Source organism: Phocoena sinus, chromosome 5, assembly GCF_008692025.1.
Source record: "Phocoena sinus isolate mPhoSin1 chromosome 5, mPhoSin1.pri, whole genome shotgun sequence".
NCBI lineage: Eukaryota > Metazoa > Chordata > Mammalia > Artiodactyla > Phocoenidae > Phocoena > Phocoena sinus.
The window spans coordinates 1,958,295-1,977,006 of NC_045767.1; the positions used below are offsets into that span (position 1 = coordinate 1,958,295).

General features: G+C 41.9%; 1 protein-coding gene across 7 annotated transcripts in view; it reads left to right on the forward strand.

Annotated features, from left to right (window-relative positions):
- ADD1 (adducin 1) overlaps positions 1–18,712 on the forward strand; it is a 76,411-nt gene that overhangs the window by 37,792 nt on the left and 19,907 nt on the right. For all 7 annotated transcript variants that reach the window (XM_032633660.1, XM_032633665.1, XM_032633667.1 and 4 more), the window contains exons 3-8: positions 296–458; positions 6,889–7,040; positions 14,961–15,041; positions 15,287–15,436; positions 17,506–17,649; positions 17,754–17,852. In XM_032633660.1, the coding sequence (XP_032489551.1) occupies positions 296–458; positions 6,889–7,040; positions 14,961–15,041; positions 15,287–15,436; positions 17,506–17,649; positions 17,754–17,852 (789 nt within the window). The remainder of the gene's footprint in view (positions 1–295; positions 459–6,888; positions 7,041–14,960; positions 15,042–15,286; positions 15,437–17,505; positions 17,650–17,753; positions 17,853–18,712) is intronic.

The window sequence follows — 18,712 nt, forward strand, 5'->3', positions numbered from 1 at the left end:
GCTGGAATGAGCATCCTTATGAATAAGGCTTTGAGCACACCTGTGATTAGTTCCTTAGAAAAGATTCCTAGGAATAGGATGCCTGTTCAAATTTTTAAGCTTTTATCTTGTTAAATTACTGTCCAGAAAGAATGTACTTATTTATGCTCCAGGTAGTGATATATGAGAATATCCATTTGCCTTTCCAGCACTGGATGAAAACAAACAGAAAATTAGTCTATGCGATAGTTACCCCTGCCTTCCCAAGGAACAGAAAAGAAACGATATCTCATTGTTTTAATTTGCCTTTTATTAGGCTTTCTGTGAAGAATTGGAATCAATGATACAGGAACAATTTAAGAAGGGGAAGAATCCCACAGGCCTATTGGCATTACAGCAGATTGCAGATTTTATGACCACGAATGTACCGAATGTCTACCCGGCAGCTCCGCAGGGAGGGATGGCTGCCTTAAACATGAGTGAGTAGTTCCTGACTTGGTATACATTCTCTGTCATTTTCCGGGTAAAATTTCCTAATATTTTCCAATGTGAAATAGATGAGCACACACTATGTCATACATAGAACTGAGGTTTTTTTTTAAAATTGAGTTTTAGTTGTAGTAAAAGATAGGCCTAAAAATGTCTTGACTGTAGAGGGCTCCTTTTTTATGAGCCAGTGAGACTGTTATTTCTCAGGCAGGTAACTTTTTATGTGGCTTCTCAGACAGACCCTTTATGAATGAAAAAAAAAAAACTAATCAGAAATAATGCTTGGGGAGTAGCACATTGATTTTGATTTTGCCTGAACTTATTTCAGTCAAGCCAACATTTCTTTTTTTTTTTTTTAATAAATTTATTTCATTTAAAATTTTTGGCTGTGTTGGGTCTTCGTTGCTGCACGTGGGCTTTCTCTAGTTGTGGCAAGCAGGGGCTACTCTTGGTTGCGGTGCGTGGGCTTCTCATTACGGTGGTTTCTCTTGTTGCGGAGCATGGGCTCTAGGCGCACGGGCTTCAGTAGTTGTGGCTCATGGTCTCTAGAGCGCAGGCTCAGTAGTTGTGGTGCATGGGCTTAGTTGCTCCGTGGCATGTGGGATCTTCCCGGACCAGGGCTCAAACCCGTGTCCCCTGCATTGGCAGGCGGATTCTTAACCACTGCGCCACCAGGGAAGCCCCAAGCCAACATTTCTTATCCACCATTCCTCACTGCTCTTCGCAAATGAATGAGAAACAGAAAAATTCCAAAAGAAAGCTAGAAGAAAAATGTTGGGTGGGTGAATGTGAGCAAAGTTAGTTAGCAGAGTTAGTTGTGCAGAGATGGCGCTTTGCCGTGGCTGTTGAATTTGTAAACGTTAACATGACGAGGTGGAGCCCAGGGTACCTTGAGCATCAGCTAATGTGACCTGCTGTGTACTGTGCCCTGGATCAATCTCTGATTTTTCTAGTTGGATAATCAGCTTCTGACTGACCAACTTAAGGTATTGGTTTGCGTTAGATCACCTGCCATGTGCTATTTACCTGTCTGTTCTCTGGTATTCTTAGAGGTTGATTGACATTCACCTGAGTGATAATATCATTAATGTCCAGAGAGTGTTAAAAATCACATGTAATTTACTAGCTCACACTTCCATCCTGAAGTCGAATGGTAGTCACTAGGTTTTCATGTTTTCATATGGATTCCTATTTATTTATTTATTTAATTTTATTTTTGGCTGCGTTGGGTCTTCGTTGCTGCACGCGGGCTTTCTCTAGTTGCGGCGAGTGGGGGGCTACTCTTTGTTGCGGTGCACAGGCTTCTCATTGCGGTGGCTTCTCTTGTTGCAGAGCACAGGCTCTAGGCACATGGGCTTCAGTAGTTGTGTTGCGTGGGTTCAGTAGTTGTGGCCCGTGGGCTCTAGAGCGCAGGCTCAGTAATTGTGGCGCATGGCTTAGTAGCTCCACGGCATGTGGGATCTTCTTGGACCAGGGGTCGAACCCATGTCCCCTGCATTGGCAGGCAAATTCTTAACCACTGCACCACCAGGGAAGTCCTCACATGGATTCTTAATGGATTCTAGTGATATTTATATGAATTAGATAATAAAGGACAATGTAATATATTTACTCACGTATTGTTTTCTAGTCAGAGATAAAGGAAATTTTAATAGTGCCACACCAAAAAAAGAAGGAAGAAAAAAATCTAGTTTTAATTGTATCTAATAGTTTACTTCTCAAATATAAAAAATTTTAATGTGAATTTTAACCTTTGTTGTAGAATATAACATATGTAGATGGCATAGAACAAAATGATATATAACGTATGAATGGTTTAAGGTGAACGCCTTTATAACCAGCACCCTGGTTAAGAAATAAAGTTTTATCAGTTGCTTGCCCTCTTAAAAGGAATCACCATCTTGACTTGAATGGTATCACTGCTTTGCTTTTCTTTATAGTTTTATCATCCAAATGGTTATACTTAAATATTATGGTTTAGTATTTGTCTTTTTTTACTTACTGTCTCTTCAGCATTTTTAAAGCTACAAGTTGCCCCTCCATCTCTCTTTTTCTCCTCGCACTTTAAAGGACATGGGTTTTGTTGACCTGTAGAGTTTGCTACAGTCTTGAATTTTGCTGATGCCATCTCCATGGTGCCCATTATGTTCTTTTTTCTTTTGTATTTACAGTAAATTGGTAGCTGGGTCTAGAAGCTTGGCTGTATTTGGATTTTGTTCTTTGGCAAGCTCACTGCATAGGTGGCACTGTGTTCTACCCGCAGGCACATAAGCCTGCTTGTTGCCATTTGTGCTGTAGCAGCCATCATTGCTCAATGCCTAGATCCGTTAATTTAACAAAGGTTCCAAGGTGGTGATATTTTAATTTTGTCATTCCTTCTTCTGTATTTACCAGTTAGAATATTTCTGTAAAGAGAAACTTCTCTGGGAAATGCGGCATGGCCAGAAAGGGGGCCGCCTCATTCTCTGTCACTCAACGCATGATTGCAGGGAGGCTGGTGCTAAACCATTCATAGATGACCTGCTTGTTGGTCAGGGTTTCATACGGAGCAGAGCAGCTTCCTTGCTGAGATCTATTGGAAGTCAGCCCTCAACCCACACGCACAAAAAGAAACTTCCTCTCAGCTCTTTTGCTTACCCCGTGGTACGGTTTGTATAAAGGTAACCGTTCAAAATGAGAAGTTGGTTTCCTGTCATCTTCTAAAGTGACCAATTACTATTTCTTTAATATTATTTTGAATGCATAGGTTTTTTAAAAAATTTATTTATTTGGTTGTGTCGGGTCTTAGTTGTGGCAGGCAGGCTCCTTAGTTGCAGCTCACAGGCTCCGTAGTTGAGGCTCAAGGGCTCCTGTGGCTCGCCGGCTCCTTAGTTGTGGCACATGGGCTCCATAGTTGTGGCATGCGGGCTCCTTAATTGCAGCTTGTGGGCTCCTTAGTTACGGCTCGCTGGCTTCCTTAGTTTTGTGGCATGAGAACTCTTAGTTGCAGCATGCATGTGGGATCTAGTTCCCGGACCAGGGATCGAACCCGGGCCCCCTGCATTGGGAGCACAAAGTCTTAACCACTGGCCACCAGGGAAGTCCCTGCAGAGATTTAAATATATTTAATGTGTTTCAAAACATTGCAGTTATCCTTTTTGATACTACTCACATTGTCCCACCTTTGACTAAAGAGAACCTCTCCAAGTTGACTCCTGAGCCTAGTAGTCTTTGACAGCTTCCAGGCCACCTCCTGTAGGAGATGTTCTAGGCTCATCTTGTACGTTTCCTGCCCCAGATCTGGAGTCAGCCATTTCTCTAAGAAACCTTGATTTCTTTTTGTGAGAAATGAAATTTTAGTCTGGGTGCTAGAAATGCTCTTTGCTACTGACTGGTTAGTTATTCTTTTTAGACCTTTTTAGTGGATAGAGCTAGGAAATATAAATTACCTTTTGGAGATTTCCTAAGAATCCGCCTGCCAATGCAGGGGACACGGGTTCGAGCCCTGGTCTGGGAAGATCCCACATGCCGCGGAGCAGCTAAGCCTGTGCACCACAACTACTGAGCCTGCGCTGTAGAGCCCGCGAGCCACAACTACTGAAGCCCGCACAACTAGAGCCCGTGCTCCGCAACAAGAGAAGCCACCACAGTGAGAAGCCCGCGCACCGCAACAAAGAGTAGCCCCCGCTCGCCGCAACTAGAGAAAGCCCGCGCCCAGCAACGAAGACCCAATGCAGCCAAAAATAAACAAATAAATTTATTTTTAAAAATTATCTTGTGATTTGTATACTATATTGATAAATTGGAATTGTAAGTATAATTATAAATATATTAGAATTATAATTCCAATTAAAATTCAGGTCTAAGGGGTTTTTACTTAACCTCTTCTATCTAACATTTGTTTTTCTTTCTTCTACAACAAGAATTCTGGTTCTCCAGGACACCAGGAGTAACAAAACTAGAATATTACTTAATAACTCATTTGCTTTCTCTCACATACCACACACAGTATCAATCCTATACCAATAATATGTTCTCTCTTCATGTTTTAAAATAGTTATATTCTCTGTTGTCAGAGCATATAACCATTATATGTTATGGTCTTGTTTTTACGTTCATTTTGTGTTACAATTAATAACTTAATTCTATAATAAATATATATTTAATGCTCACCACCAGTCCTTGTATCAGTGCCCCTTTAGTCAGTGTGGTTGTCTGAAGTTGCTTTTGTAGTAGATTTCCCAGAAAACACTTGTGGAAAGGATTTCTTCATTCTTGCGTTGTGGCCTTTATAATGTCAATGTTAATTTGGTTTAGTTAGTTTGGGTATAAAATCATTGGCTCACATTTTCCTGTTTTGTGTATCTTAAATGCATAATTCATTTTCTTAGAATTTGAAGACAATCTTTCCATATAAGTTACTTGGTTTCTTTTCCTTGACGCTCATAATCTATTTTTCTTTAGAGTCCAGAAATTTTACCAGAATATGTCTTGGTGTTTGTTTGTCTTTCTGGGCAGTTTTCTCAGATGATGTGCCCTTCCAAACCTTTTTTATTTTCAGAGTGTTTTCTTGAATTGGTTTTTAATATTCATTCTGTTCCCTTGCTTTTGTTTCCTGGTATGCGCATGTTGGATTTTCCTTGTCTGACTTCTTTAACTGTCACGTTTTCTCAAGTCCTTTTTATCACTTTCTTCATTTCTTTATGATTTAAAAAGTTTTTCTCCTCTTTCACCTTTACGCTGTTTTTAGTATTTATTTTTAAAATTATTTTTCATTTATATCTAATTCCTTTTATATTCTAGCCCTCATTTCTGAATTTTTCTAATTATATTAAACATTTTTCTTATCTTTTATTATTAATGCCTTTATCTTTTATGAAATAATAGGTTATAGTTTTCATTTGTTTTGTGGATATGTCTTGTGTGCTTTTGTTATGTGTAGGAATGTGATTTTGCTCTTTTTTCTTTTAATAATTTATTTTTAAAATTAATTAATTTATTTTTGGCTGCATAGGGTCTTTGTTGCTGCGTGCAGGCTTTCTCTAGTTGTGGAGAGTGGAGGCTACTCTTCATTGTGGTGCATGGTCTTCTCATTGCCGTGACTTCTCTTTTTTTTTTTTTTTTTTTTTCTGTACACGGGCCTCTCACTGTTGTGGCTTCTCCCGTTGCGGAGCACAGGCTCCGGACGCGCAGGCTCAGCGGCCATGGCTCACGCGCCCAGCCGCTCTTCGGCATGTGGGATCTTCCCGGACCGGGGCACGAACCCATGTCCCCTGCATCGGCAGGCGGACTCTCAACCACTGTGCCACCAGGGAAGTCCCCGTGACTTCTCTTGTTGCGGAGCACGGGCTCTAGGCGCATGGGCTTCAGTAGTTGCGGCACGTGGGCCCAGTAATTGTGGCTCGTGGGCTCTAGAGCCTAGGCTCAGTAGTTGTGGCACATGGTCTTAGTTGCTCCACAGAATGTGGGATCTTCCCAGACTAGGGCTTGGACCCGTGTCCCCTGCATCGGCAGGAGGATTCTTAACCACTGTACCACCACGGAAGCCCTCTTTGAATAATTTTTGTGTGGTATTTGATCATGATATTTTTCTGTTCATTTTTACATGAAATTAGTTTTCCTGGAGGAGTCCAGTTCAGGAATCCTGACTCTAGAGCTCCCTCTTCTGTTGTTTTTGTGAAGTGCTAAAAAATATGGCAGCTTATTTAATTCTCCTCCCTTGCTTTTATCTGGGTCTTTTCTCTTTTCTTCTTTTCTTTTCTCTCGTTCCCAGCCCCATATTCCCCTCTCCTCCCCTCCCCTCTTTTTTTTTTTTTGTAATAAATTTTTTTACTTACTTACTTATTTATTTATTATTTTTGGCTGTGTTGGGTCTTTGTTGCTGCATGCAGGTTTTCTCTAGTTGCGGTGAGTGGGGGCTACTCTTCGTTGTGGTGCGTGGGCTTCTCATTATGGTGACTTCTCTTGTTGCAGAGCACAGGCTCTAGGCACGGAGGCTTCAGTAGTTGTGGCATGCGGGCTCAGTAGTTGTGGCTCGTGGGCTCTAGAGGGCCGGCTCAGTGGTTGTGGTGCACGGGCTTAGTTGCTCCGCTGCATGTGGGATCTTCCCAGACCAGGGCTTGAACCCGTGTCCCCTGCATTGGCAGGTGGATTCTCAACCACTGCGCCACCAGGGAGGCCCCATAATGTATATGTTTAATACTGTAAATTTCCTTCTAAGTTTTGCTTTACTGCATCCTACAAATTTTATTACCTTTCTGTTATTGATTTCTACCTTAATTGTATTAATGTTGGGGAACTTGGTCTTTGTGAAATAGTCTTTGACGTTTTCAAGACTTACCTTATGGCCCATTGTGGGACGATTACTATCTCAACTGTTATTTGATTTACATTTGACAAGAAATATTAAGTCTTTGAGGCTTGTTCCTTTTTTCATTTCAGGTCTTGGTATGGTGACCCCTGTGAATGACCTAAGAGGATCTGATTCTATCGCCTATGACAAAGGGGAGAAGTTATTGCGGTGTAAACTGGCAGCGTTTTACCGACTAGCAGATCTCTTTGGATGGTCTCAGCTTATCTACAATCACATCACAGTGAGTATTAAATGGAGTAGTAACTGAATGATAAGTGGAATAGTATGTGTCTGGCACCACCTGTTTTCATGTAGGGGGAGAGGGAATCTGGCTGAGCTGAAGTAGATCTTGGAACACCTTCCTTCTGATTGCTGACTGCAGAGTATAATAATCTGAGAATTAGCAAGTTTGAACTAAAAATTATGAGAACAGTAGTTCTTTAAAACTCCTTTCTTGCTTGCTAACCTAATAAATGAGTGTTTACCAAATTATAGGCAGTTCCCAAAGTTCTTTTTATGCCTAAAAAATCAAGAATGAAGATGTTTTCTTTCCTACTTGGACCAAAGCCTTCTATCTCTCATATTTATTTCTTCAGATATTCCAGTTTTAGCCATTTTTCAACATTATCAGGACCTCTAGTTTCTTCAATTCATTGTTTTTTTTTGTTTTAATTTGTTTCTGGCTGCATTGGGTCTTCGTTGCTGCGCTCAGGGTTTCCCTAGTTGCAGCGAGCAGGGGCTACTCTTGGTTGCAGTGTGCATGTTTCTCATTGCGGTGGCTTCCCTTGTTGAGGAGCACAGGCTCTAGGGTGCGTGGGCTTCAGTAGTTGTGGCGCACAGGCTCAGTAGTTGTGGCTCAAGGGCTCTAGATCACAGGCTCAGTAGTTGTGGCTCGTGGGCTCTAGAGCACAGGCTCATTAGTCGTGGCACACGGGCTTAGTTGCTCTGCAGCATGTGGGATATTCCCGGACCAGGGCTCAAACCCGTGTCCCCTGCATTGGCAGGAGGATTCTTAACCACTGCGCCGCCAGGGAAGCCCCTTATTGGATATTTTAAATTATTAATATAGTGTGTGCTTATTGTGGCAAGCGTCCCTTACACAGACGTTGAAAGAAGAAATCATAATCCTGTGAATACTCTTATCCCCCTTGAGATAACCAGCATTAACAGACGTTTAAATCGTTTTACCCTTTTCTCCATACTCAACACACTCAGTACACACAGTACTTAATACACATGTGTAGGTGTTTTTTACTTGTGGACTCATAACCAGCAGTGCTTAGTTCAGCTCCATTCTTTTTTTTTTTTTTTTTTAAGTATTTATTTGTTTTGGCTGTGAAAGGATCTTAGTTGCTGGATGTGGGCTTCTTAGTTGCGGCAGGCATGCTCTTAGTTGTGGCATGCATGCAGGATCTAGTTCCCTAACCAGGGATTGAACACGGGCCCCCTGCATTGGGCGCATGGAGTCTTACCCAGTGGACCACCAGGGAGGTTCCCAGCTCCATTCTTGACTCCAAGGAATGCTCTTTGATGGTAGTCTGAAGCCCACCTTTGTGACTAGTGCACTGTGCTTCTGGGACGTGGTAGGGATCTTTGCCAGATATACCGAGTTACCCTCCCCTCTGTTCTCCACATTGCCGCTAAAGTGAACCTTTCAAAACGCAGACCTGACCCTGTTGTATCTATGCTGTCGTGCTTGTGGAATGTTACTTCCACCCTAGCACACCTGCTTTATTTCCCGCACAGCAGTTTCCGTCATCCATACTGTACGTTTGTTCGTCATCCACATCAACTCCATGAGAGGAGCCTCCGGCTGTGTCCTGGGAAGAATTCCTGTGCTGGGCACAGAGGAGGCGCACACTGAACTCTTGGCTGAATGATGGAGTGAAGCATCCAGTTGAACTGAAATTCTGCCTTAGTAAAATTATCAAATGAGACTCCATGGTGCCTTTTGATATTTGGTCAGTGGATCCAGTTAGCCTCCCACAAGAGCTGGCTCTCTTCCTTGTGCCTGCGTGGAAATTGCTGGCCTCTGTGGCTAATTATACTTGACAGAACGTCTGTGTAGATATATATATTTTTTAATAAATTTATTTATTTATTTTTGGCTGCGTTGGGTCTTCGTTTCTGTGTGAGGGCTTTCTCTAGTTGCGGCGAGCGGGGCCCACTCTTTATCGCGGTGCGCGGGCCTCTCACTATCTCAGCCTCTCTTGTTGCGGAACACAGGCTCCAGATGCCCAGGCTCAGTAGTTGTGGCTCACGGGCCCAGCTGCTCCACAGCATGTGGGATCTTCCCAGACCAGGGCTCGAACCCGTGTCCCGTGCATTGGCAGGCAGATTCTCAACCACTGTGCCACCAGGGAAGCCCCTGTGAAGAGATTTAATGCTAAATGGTTGCCTAAAAATTAGTTCCATGAAAATGTTACATCGCTAAGAGGAAATGTAATCCTTGGCTTAATGCCAGCCTTACATTCTCTGGGGATTTTAAAAGCTGTTTACTACTAGTCCTATTATGAATGCTATTTAAATAAGTTTGAATTGCTTAAATTGATCATTTTTCCCCCCTTTAATTATTTGGGACTTGGCAGAATTAAAACATTAGTTAGGGGCTTCCCTGGTGGCGCAGTGGTTGAGAGCCCGCCTGCCAATGCAGGGGACACGGGTTCGTACCCCGGTTCGGGAAGATCCCACATGCTGCGGAACAGCTGGGCCCGTGAGCCATGGCCGCTGAGCCTGTGCGTCCGGAGCCTGTGCTCTGCAACGGGGGAGGCCACAACAGTGAGAGGCCCGTGTTCTGCAAAAAAAAATAAAAAAAACATTAGTTAGGTGTTTACTTTTCTGTAAGTAAAATCTGTTTGGGACTTAACACAGAGTAAAAAAGAAATTCAAGTTACAAAACATATTTCTTATATCTTGTGAACTAGAGAATCTTTGAGGAAGAAAGTTTTTGTTTTTTTAACTATTTATAGCATCCATATTTTGGTTTCACAGTCTAGGCGTTATCATATATAGATTTAACAGAAAAGAAATATTAATAGTATCAGTGTAGCCAAAAAGTGCCAACAGGTCATCATGCCCTTTCTTTGAAGGAGGGCAATAGGGATTTTCTGCTAAAGGGATTTAAAAGTGCTAACAGGTGTTAGAGGATTGGAGCTGATTGTCTGAATTATAGCTCTGTCTTAAGATTGCATTGGATTTAGAGAAGCTTTTGAGCGGGGGTGTCAAAAGACAGGATAGCCCAGTTGGCACATGAGCTGGGCTTCCTCTCTTGGTGGCACGTAGCCAATGGCAGGGTCTTTCCGTCCCTAAATGCCTCTGGGTGTCAGTGGAATGCTAGGTTCACCTCCATTCTGGATTCCGAGGAATGCTAACCCTCTGAGGTGGTGGGCTCCAGAGGTGGCAGCGGGTCCACAGTGACTGTGTTCTAAGGACATGATAGGGATCTCTGCCAGAGATAGTGAGTCGGGTGTATTGTGTTTTCGGTGAATGACGTTAGCGCTCATTCCTTGTGCACAGAGAAGGGGCATTACATGTGGGAAGACTCGCAGTTAGACCAGTGCTACACCATCAGGGACTAGAAAACTTACTTTGAAATGTCCTCTCTTTTTTCAGTCTACATCAGTATTTAGCACTTTCTCCTTTTTGTTTCAGATTCTGAAAATTGTATATTTTAAGCTTTTTCCATTATAATATGTAGATCTGTTAAGCTCACTCTTGGAAATATATGTTAAAGAAAGAAGTCAAGAAAACATGATGTATAAATATATTTATTATAGCATTATCTGTAATAATAAAAAAATTTGAGTCTTAATATCCATCAGTAGGTGGGAAGTGGCTCAGTTATTCAACATCAGCTTGAGGGAATGTTACATACTATGAAAAATAATTGATAAAGACCATGTGAAACCGTGGAAAATAATTATTATAAAAGAGAAAATATAAAATGTATACTGTTTATAGCTATATGAATTATGTGTGTGTATATATATATATATATATATATATAGACAAAGAAAAAAGTGAGTAAAACTGGCTATGTAGTATTTTTTTAATGTGGGACCTCATAGCATGAGCGTGCTTCTAAAACTTATGTGGAGGAAAAAGGGCCTAGAATAGATAACTCCTGAAGAACTAGGTAAGGAGATATTTTTTCCTATCAAGTGTCAAACTTATAAAGTGATGGTAACTAAAATAGTGTGCTTTGGGGAAAGGCAGAAACAGATAAACCAGTGGGACAGAGCCTAGAACTAGATCTTTATGTACTGAAATCAGATATACAGGGACTTCACTGGTGGTCCAGTGGTTAAGACTCCACGGTTCCAGTTCAGGGGGCCTGAGTTCAGTCCCTGGTCAGGGAACTAGATCCCGCATGCTGCAGTGGAGATCCTGCATGCCTCAACTAAGACCCGGTGCACCCAAATAAATAAATAAATATTAAAAAAAAAAAAAAAGAAATCAGATATACAAAAGAGTCTGCATTGCAGATCATCAAGGGAAGAATGAAGGACCAGGCTGTAATTGGTGCTGGCACAATTAGATTGAAAAATCAGAATTGGAAAATTGTATTGGATTCTTACCTTATACTGTATAGAGTCACAAAGCAATTCCAATGAATTAAGCATTAAGTGTGAAAGATAATACTTAAAAAATTTTGGGATCTGTATACGTGAAAATCACTTACCTTTAACCTCTGACTTAAGAAAAGTTGTCTTAAGACACAAAAGCACTTATCATAAAAGAAAAGATGAATAAATTATTTGACTACATTAAAGTAAACAAATTTCTCATCATTAAAAGACACCATAAAGAGAGTGAAAATAAAAGCTTACAACCTAGAAGATTTTGCCTCACGGTTAGCCAACAAGAAATTAGTATCCAGAATAGACGAAGAACTGTCAGTAAGCAACCAGTATAAAATGGACAAAAGACAAGGCAATTTACAGGAATTTCACAGAAGGGGAGATAAGACTGGCTTATAAAAATATGAAATGTACTCAACTCAGTTGTAACTGGGAAATTATAAAGTCACGGTGGAATACCATTTCACAGACATCAGATTTTAATTTTTAGGAAAGATGGTTGTAGAAGCACAGAACTATCATATACTACTAGCAGGAGTGTACATTTAATTAGGCCCTTTGGAAAATAATTGGCTTCACCTCCTACTTTGTTACCCTGGAGAAACTTGTACCATGTACACTAGAAGACAGGTATAAGAATGTTCATAGCATTGTTTTTTTTTTTTTTTTTTTTTTTTTATGCGTTACGCGGGCCTCTCACTGTTGTGGCCTCTCCCGTTGCGGAGGACAGGCTCCGGACGCGCAGGCTCAGCGGCCATGGCTCACGGGCCCAGCCGCTCCGCGGCATGTGGGATCTTCCCAGACCGGGGCACGAACCCGTGTCCCCTGCATCGGCAGGCAGACTCCCAACCACTGCGCCACCAGGGAAGCCCCATAGCATTGTTTTTAATGGCAAAATGAAAACCACGTCCATTGACAGAAGATGGATATATAAATTGTATATTCATCCAATAGGCACTATACAGCAATGAGGATGAATAAATTATTGCCATGTTGTATATCATCTGGAGGAATCTCAGAAATAGTGTTGAGGGAAAAATGTCACCGAAAAATACAGTATGATTGCAACTACATGAAGTTCACAGACAGATAAAAATCAAGCAATATATTGCTTAGGGATGAATATATATAAAGTGAAGCTGTAAGGAAAAGAAAGAAAATGCTTAACACATAGCTCAGGGATAGTGATTACTTATGGGATATGGGGAGAAAGAAACAGCTTCAGAAATACTAGATTTATTTTGTTTCTGAAGCTGGTTGAAAGGTACATGGACATTTATTATTTTACTTAAGTTGTACGTATACCTGCTAAATACTTTTTTACATGTATGTTTCAAAATAAAAACTTTTAAAATAAGCAAAAATATCTGACTTGGGACTTCCCTTGTGGCACAGTGGTTAAGAATCTGCCTGCCAGTGCAGGGAACACTGGTTCGATCCCTGATCTGGGAAGATCCCACATGCCACAGAGCAGCTAAGCCCACGCACCACAACTACTGAGCCTGTGCTCTAAGAGCCTGTGAGCCACAGCTATTGAGCCCGCATGCCACAACTACTGAGCCTGCGCTCTAAGAGCCTATGCGCTGCAACTACTGAGGCCCGTGCACTCTAGGACCCATGTGCCGCAACTACTGAGCCTGCGTGCTGCAGTAGCTGAAATCCGCGCACCTAGAGCCCATGCTCTGCAAAAAGAGAAGCCACTGCAATGAGAAGCCCGCACACCACAAAAGAGTAGCTCCCGCTCGCCGCAACTAGAGAAAGCCCACGCGCTGCAACGAAGACCCAGCTCAGCCAAAAAATAAATAATATTTAAAATATCTGACATTTAATTTTTCCCTGTTTCCAACCTTATTTTTCTTCATCCCAGCCAATAAATACACAGAGTAATTCCTTGTTTAAGTTTTGTTTTGACCCAGTTTGGGAATTGGGGAATTTGCATAGTTTTTTTTTTTTTTTTTTTTTTTTTTTTTGCCACGCCGCCCTCCCCATTTGCATAGTTTTGATTTAGATAGTTAGAAAGATCAGCATCTTTTATAAAATAAAAGAACTGACTTCAGGGTTAAAAAACCTGGCTAACTTAAAATTAATGGGAAAATATTTGGGGGAAAGGCCCCAAATTAGGGAAAGGCCCAAATATTTCTGGGCCCTCGGTAGTGAAAGTGTGGAGTCCTAACCACTGGACTGCCAGGGAATTCCCAGCATTTTTGAAATAACTAAAAAGGAGTAGAGACCTAGTAGTAGAGATTTATAGAGAATGGATATTGTAGAGATGGCTTTCCTACTACCATTAATAATATTGCAGTAGTGTAATAGTTAAGAGATGCCATTTATTGAAAGCTTTATTGTGAGTACAAGCCCCTTTCATCCCCACTTCATGGGTGAGGAGACCAGGAGCCCAGGGTCCCCAGAGCAACATAGACAGTTCTGGGTTTTAACTCAGGTCTTATATGACTGGGGGTCCACATTCTAGTGTGCTGAGGAAATCCAGTGAGTTTCACGTGAAGGTGACATGGAGGAGATGGGATAGTTTCAGATGTCCCAGGACTAAACTACAGGTTAGGGTGGAGGTAGACCTCGTTCTGTGTTGCACACCACAGACAGATTTCTGTTCAGCGTAAGAGAGAGTGTTGAATGATTAGGCCTCTCCAGCTTCTGTTTGTTTACTGCTGTACCCTAGCCTCCAGGTGCAGAAGGCCTCCGGGACTATTTGCTGAATGAAGGAACGAGGCTGGCCGTGTGAGGGCATCACTGCACTGTCCAAGCAGACACCCCTCCGCCCCGTGTGTGTTTCTTTTGGGCCACTATAGAAGTCACTGTGCTGGTTAGGAAGTTGGACTAAACAGCATAAGGCCTTTTCAACAAACATTGAATTCCACCTACCTGACCCTAGTTAGAATTCTTAGCCCAGTAGTAAATGTGTTCCATCCTAATAGCTTTGGGAAGTCTTTTGAGTCTATCCCCAAATCATTATATTGATAAAAATTAGACTAAATTTTTGTGAGGGCAGGACTCCCCCCCTACCCAGCACTACATGATTAGCATCTAGCACATATCCATCATATGTGACAAATCTGTATTGTTGAAAGAAAACTGTATTGTGGAAGGAAGAAAGATACCAGTGGAATAAGGATGTGACGTGTAGAGACTTTTGGTCAGGCAGAAAGGAAGAACGCTCTCTTATTTGTGATTTTTGTGATTGTTCACTATCCTATAGGTTTTGAGTACTTAAAAAAAAAAACATTTTGACTTCTAAAAAGTAAGGTTTGGTTTTCATTATTACACCCTTGAGGAGTGTCACCTTTTTGCACGTGATACTGGCTTGGTAGCCACCAGAAGGTTTTTTCTTTATAAAGTTAATTATCATGAATGTGACCAAGATGCACTTCATGTACCCAGTAAGTTACTACAACATAATAACAGAAAGCTTTCAGTACCCCTTAGCTTTGTGATAGGCACCGTATTTAAGTGAGACCCTATGTAGCTCAGTTAGTGCTCACAAAAAAACCGTGAGTCTGTGGACTGAAAGAGATGCAAATAATTTCAATAGGATTTTTGAGCTAACTCAGTAATTCTCCACACAGACCAGAGTGAGCTCCGAGCAGGAACACTTCCTCGTTGTACCTTTTGGACTTCTCTACAGCGAAGTGACTGCATCCAGTTTGGTAAGAATGTCCTTCTCTTCTTGGGCATCAAGTATATGTAGGCCATGTTAGGTAATTAAATACTGTCTAATCTCGTTAGACATGTAAAACCCAAGAAAGGGGAAAAACTCTTATGTTTTGTGTGATTAACTCAGGGAAAAACTTTTAAAATTACTTATAAACACTTTAAACTTTGGTTTAAGTAATTTCTAGCTAGGATAACGTGAAATCCTCTTGATATTTAAGATTTTGCTTTCTTATTTCAGGTTAAAGTCAATCTACAAGGAGAGGCAGTGGACCGTGGAAGTACTAATCTAGGGGTAAATCAGGCTGGCTTCACGTTACATTCTGCCATTTACGCTGCACGCCCGGACGCAAAGTGCGTTGTGCATGTTCATACACCAGCAGGGGCCGCGGTGAGTGCGCTGCCCTGGTAGAGACTTCAAGTTTAAAGCCGGTCAGTGAGCGGCACTTCACATCTCCCCCAAATTGCCCTCTCTTGTTGCACCAAGTCACAAACCTCATTTTGTTGGATTAGAAAAATCTTTTTTCCTCACTACATTTGACTTTCTTAAAAGAATATATTTTAAGGGGTCCATTTACTATCTGATTTTGAAAAACATGTAATAAGTCTGAAAATGTTGTAAGACTCAACGATTAGAAAAATCAGTGTTGAAGAGGGGAGTGAGATTTCAGCATATGGGAGACTGGGAAGTGCAGAATGACAGCAGTGAATTGAGACTCCTTGGTTGAGAAGGGAGGGTGAGGTGAGGTGGTAAGTGGGGGACGCTGGGCTCAGGCAAGGGTTTGTGGGTTGCAGGAGACTTGAACCTGCTTGACGGTCTGAGGGGAAGGCGCCAGGCCTGTGCTGGAGAGGTTGAGGCTGAGAGACACACCGGCCAGCCTCCACAGATGATCTGCCTGGAGTTAGCGAAACCCAGGCTGGATTGTGACTGGGGAGGGTAATACCGGGGAAGGGAGTTCCCTGGTGGTCCAGTGGTTAGGGCTTGGCGCTTTCACTGCCCTGGCCCGGGTTCAGTCCCTGGTTGGGGAACTAAGGTCCCCTCAAGCCGTGTGGTGCAGCCAAAAAATAAAAAAAGAAGGGGGAAGAGGGCACAGACGCTGCAGACTCTTAGGAGACTTGGCCGTTGAGCCCCGAGCTTGCCAGGAGCCTGCCCCATTCTGATCACCAAGCCTGGACCCTGCTGGTGCACACAGGCCACCTGACCAAGCCTCGGACCCCTCAGTATGTATGAAAGTGTACTTTCTGGTTGTTGGCACAGTCACGTGAAAGCGAAGCACTCAAGAACTGTCTTTTTTATCACAAAGACAAAGAATTGTCTTTTTTTATCACCAGTTTTATACTTTAATGACTTCCTAGGCTTATTTGTTTGACAGATGACCTCATTGATTAAGTAATACTGAATTTCACTCTGTCTTGATGTTTTAATGTTTTAATGTCATAGATCTTGGGTTGTTGGGATGAATGTTGGATCTGGTTTGTTTGTTTTACTTTGAAGATATGGTTCTTGATGTCAGCATCAGTTTTATTAGTTATATCATTCTCCAAATGATGTAATTTTTTCTTAAAAGAATGCATGCTCTTCCAACCCCAAAAAATCCATGCCAAAAAAAAAAAAGAAAAATCCATGCATTTTAAAGAGCCATTAGAGGTACCTTTGAGACTATGGTTATCACAAATAGCATGTAATTTGTTTTAAAAATTATCAAAGTAACTTTACTTTATAAGGAAATATCTTCTTATAGAAAGGCTGATATTGTGAAAGGAATTGAATATGGTACTGCCTTTTTTGTGGTATTGTCTTTTTAGATTAACTTTTCTGTAAGAAATTGCTACACTTACATATGTATTATTTAAATCTTTGGGGCCTGTTAGTCTAGGTAGAAGACCTTTAAAATTAGCATATTCTAAAGTCAGTTTGGGAAAGTTAAGGAAATTAAAGGGCTATATGGACACTTAGATTTTTCACTAAATAAATGTAGAGAATTTATACAGTATAATATCCTAAATCTTTATAAACCTCCTTTTATCTGACTTTCAGGTGTTCCTATCTCACCTACAACCTAAGATGAAAAGTACACAAAACCTTAAAGCTCTTCAGAAACCCCTCTTTGCAATGTTGTGACTCATTCAGAGGAAGCCATTATCTCTCCTTGCAGTAGATCCAGGGCTCATCTTATTAAATCTGAGCTCACTTGGTGTTTACAGTCGGTGTGGGAGAAATCCAGAAATATGTGGAATTTCTTTTGAGACCTTCCTTGACAGTGGTAGCTTTGATTTTTAAAAATAGATTGGTGGTGAGCCCCAGAAGTAAGGTTTATCTTAAATTCATGGGTTCATTCATTTCTGAAAGGAGAACAGAGTAAAATACGTTCCCGTCGTTACGTTTTTGAGGAAAGCATTTGCCGTGTCGTCAGTGTAGCTCCTGATTCGTCTTCGTTGATGGTGCTGCTTGTTCTCTAGGTCTCTGCGATGAAATGTGGCCTCTTGCCAATCTCCCCAGAGGCACTTTCCCTTGGAGAAGTGGCTTATCATGATTATCACGGGATTCTGGTTGATGAGGAAGAAAAAGTTTTAATTCAGAAAAATTTGGGGCCTAAAAGCAAGGTCAGTAGGCATCTAATCTGGTATTTAAATTACAGAGGAAAGAAGAAAAACGTTATCTGTCTTCTTGCCTAGGTCCATAGAGCTTTCCTGTTTCCTCCCTTTAGGTTCTTATTCTCCGGAATCATGGGCTTGTATCCGTTGGAGAGAGTGTTGAGGAGGCCTTCTATTACATCCATAACCTTGTGGTTGCATGTGAGATCCAGGTAGGTGGTGGCCGTTCCGTTTGGTCTGTAGTATACTTAGGTGTTTGTGGGGTTCCCATAGATTTTTTTTTTTTTTTTTTTTTTTTTTTTTTTTTTTTTTTGCGGTATGTGGGCCTCTCACTGCTGTGGCCTCTCCCGTTGCGGAGCACAGGCTCCGGACGCGCAGGCCCAGCAGCCATGGCTCACGGGCCCAGCCGCTCCGCGGCATGTGGGATCCTCCCGATCCGGGGCACGAACCCGCGTCCCCTGCATCGGCAGGCAGACTCCCAACCACTGCGCCACCAGGGAAGCCCCTCCCATAGATTTTTGATACTTGTTTTGCAACAGTGAGTCTGTGAGCGATTTCTTTGCTAAAGATGAGCTCATGGATTTGGAAGATGACCAGGGAGAATGCCGTTTCACTGATTTAAGTTGGCAAATGATCATTGGGCTTTTCATTTCTAACTTTTAATTTTTCAAATACATAAGTCATTGCCATTGATGGAGTACTAGCATATGCCAGCCCTGCTATCAGGTGCTCTATTTATGTTACTACCTGTCATTTCACTCGAACTCCACACACTCTTTTTGAAAAAGCGGGTGCAGGGAGTAGAGACGCGCCCACAGTCTCACAGCAGTGGGCCCTACTTATGCTGAGTCTGCTCGGCCCCGGTGTGCGTTCCTCCCTGTCACTCTGGCTTGTGTCTGTGTGGTGATGCAGCCCCCAGTCCCCTTCATGTGGCCTTGGGAGGGCTTTGTCTTCCCTTTTGTCCTTCTAGTATGAGTGCCCAATATTTTTTCATGCTAAAGAAAACCTTCTGAAGATTACCTTGTGATTTGTCTATCAGTGTCTGTCTCACATTTTTTATTCTTATAATGAT